The sequence below is a fragment of the Pongo abelii genome, chromosome 5, assembly GCF_028885655.2.
Source record: "Pongo abelii isolate AG06213 chromosome 5, NHGRI_mPonAbe1-v2.0_pri, whole genome shotgun sequence".
Classification (NCBI taxonomy): Eukaryota; Metazoa; Chordata; class Mammalia; order Primates; family Hominidae; genus Pongo; species Pongo abelii.
The window spans coordinates 128,371,195-128,374,025 of NC_071990.2; the positions used below are offsets into that span (position 1 = coordinate 128,371,195).

The 2,831-nt window shown below is 42.1% G+C and overlaps 1 protein-coding gene across 1 annotated transcript; it reads right to left on the reverse strand.

Moving 5' to 3' along the window:
* Positions 1 to 1,957: 1,957 nt before the first annotated feature.
* Positions 1,958 to 2,495, reverse strand: LOC100451215 (large ribosomal subunit protein uL11). Its single transcript, XM_054557066.2, has one exon. It carries the CDS (start codon positions 2,478 to 2,480, stop codon positions 1,983 to 1,985), a length of 498 nt encoding a protein of 165 aa, XP_054413041.2. The 5' UTR covers positions 2,481 to 2,495; the 3' UTR covers positions 1,958 to 1,982.
* Positions 2,496 to 2,831: the final 336 nt, after the last annotated feature.

The window sequence follows — 2,831 nt, forward strand, 5'->3', positions numbered from 1 at the left end:
GTTTCAAAAAGCAGTTTAGTGAATAAGACTGCTCTAGTGTACAATAGCAAAATTAGAACTATTGAGTAATTCCAGTAATAGTATTGAGGAAAACATACTTCATGATACCAAGCTCATTATAATAGGTATTCTATTAATTTTTTTTTTTTTGAGATGGAGTCTTGCTCTGTCACCAAGCTGAAGTGCAGTGGTGCAATCTCGGCTCACTGCAACCTCCACCTCCCGGGTTCAAGCGATTCCCTACCTCAGCCTCCTGAGTAGCTGGGACTATAGGCATGTGCCACCGTGCCCAGCTAATTTTTTTGTATTTTTAGTAGAGACGGGGTTTCACCATTTTGGCCAGGATGGTCTCAATCTCCTGACCTTGTGATCTTCCCGCCTTAGCCTCCCAAAGTGCTAGGATTACAAGCGTGAGTCACCATGCCCGGCCTGGTATTCTATTAATTTATTGACTCATAGAATATTCCCATCAATGACCTCAAAGGTCAACTATCCTCAGAGATTTATCCATGATGTTGCATTGTAAAGCTCCAAATAAAATGCGCGAAAATACAAAGTTCTGTGTAAACCACTGTTGCTAGCACAGAATAAGAAGAAAAAAAAATGTTTTGAGATACATTGTAAGGCAAATACTGCTTGGACTCCTGCTGACATGACAGAACTCACTCTTCAAGGGCATAGCTTGCACTTTTTGACGCTATAAATATTTCTTGGTTTAAAGAAAACATTGTCCTCGAATCTGTCTATAGTCCTACCATTCCAAATAATATGGTAGTGAATAACTACCGCACCTTCATTCAGTAAGTTTTATGGACATGGTAGGGCGGGGAGGGAGATGACACTCCTAAGGGTAGAGCTATGGACTGAAATTGTGTTCCTCCAAATTCATATGGTGAAGCCCTAACTGCCAGTATGATGTTTTTTGGAGATGGAGCCTTTCGGAGGTAATTTGGTTTAGCTGTGGTCATAAGGGGGCCTTCATGATGGAATTAATGCTTTTAAAAGAAGAGACACCAGAGAGAGATGGCAGTCATCCATAAGCCAGGAAGAGAGTCCTTACCAGCCCTTGACCATGCTGGCACTCTGATCTCAGACTTCCAGCCACCACAACTGTGAAGAAATTCATTTCTGTTGTTTAACCCACCCAGTCTATAGTTAGAATGAGATAACTAACACAAATAGTATCATAAACTAGCCAAGGACAAGAAAAATGTTCTGGGTTAGCTGGCTTTGCTTATATAAGGATGAACTTACCTAGATATAAATTCATATATGAAATATATACTTTATAGCTCATCACAAATAAAAACACTCAAATAAGAACCCCAATAAAATAGTGTCAAATGACACCAATAGAGATCTATAAATGCAAACTTTCTTGGTAACCTCCTTGATTGCACTAATCAAGTAGAATAGTATAGATCCCATGTCCTACACTGGAACCTTATAAACCTTGCTCTTGGCCAAATTCCCAGTAGCTGCTTTCACCCACGTTTCTTTGTGAGACCCCAGAGACAGCCTTCTTAACATGCATAAACCCACAATAAGTACGAAGCTCTAAGAAGTCCTTGCCAATATATTTTTTCTAGCTTTTGTGCGAATATGAATGGGACAAAATGTGTCTCAGAGGTGCAGCAAGCCCATTAATTCTGTTTCTGCAGCCAACTAAATAGGATGAGAATCTTTCTAACAGAGGGTGTCTTGCACACCGTGCAGTCCTCAGTCATCTAGCTCTCTTGCACATGCAGAAATCAACTTTGAAACATTAGATGCCTATGACTGAAACTCTTTCCTCTTTCGAATATTTTGTGTTGTACTTTAATCCTCTTCTCTCATTTTTCCATAGTTTTTATATTTAATCGTCCTCCTGCAATATTTCTCCTCTTTTCTTCTCATGATCGTTCTGTTCATTTTTTCTTTTTACATCCATTTTTTTTTTCCAGTTGTCAAATGATCCTTTATTGAAATATTTTCCTTTGTGCTTAACTGGCTGGGCATTCCACAGCACCACTGTTGATGTCATCTATGATGTCATGAGGGTGGCGGCCATCAACATTACAGCCCACAGACTGGGCAGTCCCCAGGATCTCTTTAATGGTTCCAGAGAGTTCTCTGGCTAAGGATCGGTGCCGCATCTGTCGAGCAATGTTGACGATCTCATCAAAAGTGATATTCCCACTGTGTTTAATGTTTTTCTGTTTCTTTCTGTCTCTTGGTGGTTCCTTGAGGGCTTTGATGATCAGGGCAGAGGCAGAAGGCACCACCTCAATCTGGGCCAGTCTGTTCTGAATGGTCAGTTTCACTGTAATCCTCAGGCCCTTCCAGTCACCCGTTGCCTTGGCAATGTCATCACCAACCTTTTTTGGAGACAGACCCAGGGGGCCGATCTTGGGGGCCAGGGCAGAAGTGGTACCGACTTCACCTCCGGTGCACCTCAGGTAGACGACTTTGATCTCGCTGGGGTCGAACTTCGGCGGCATGGTGGAGGCGGCTGGTGTCCGATGAACCGAGATTAGGGACGACCGAAGAAAGTTGCACCTTGGCCTCCTCCGAGCCGAAAGCCGAGAGCTTTACATCCATTTTTAACTAGTCTGCTTTTTTAGCTTAAAAAAAGTTTTGTCTCCTCATCCACTAACTTGAAACCATGTAAATGGTTGCATCTTATTCATCCTAAAAACGTCCTACTTTTTTCCCCATCTTTCCAAGAATTCCCAGTTCCTCACATTGTCCACAGAACTCCCGTTGTTGTGGGGTTTTGGGACTTTCTACTAACAAAGATTACTTTTTCCACCCCCATGCTAGAACAAGATTAAGGACCAGGAGTAGGGTGA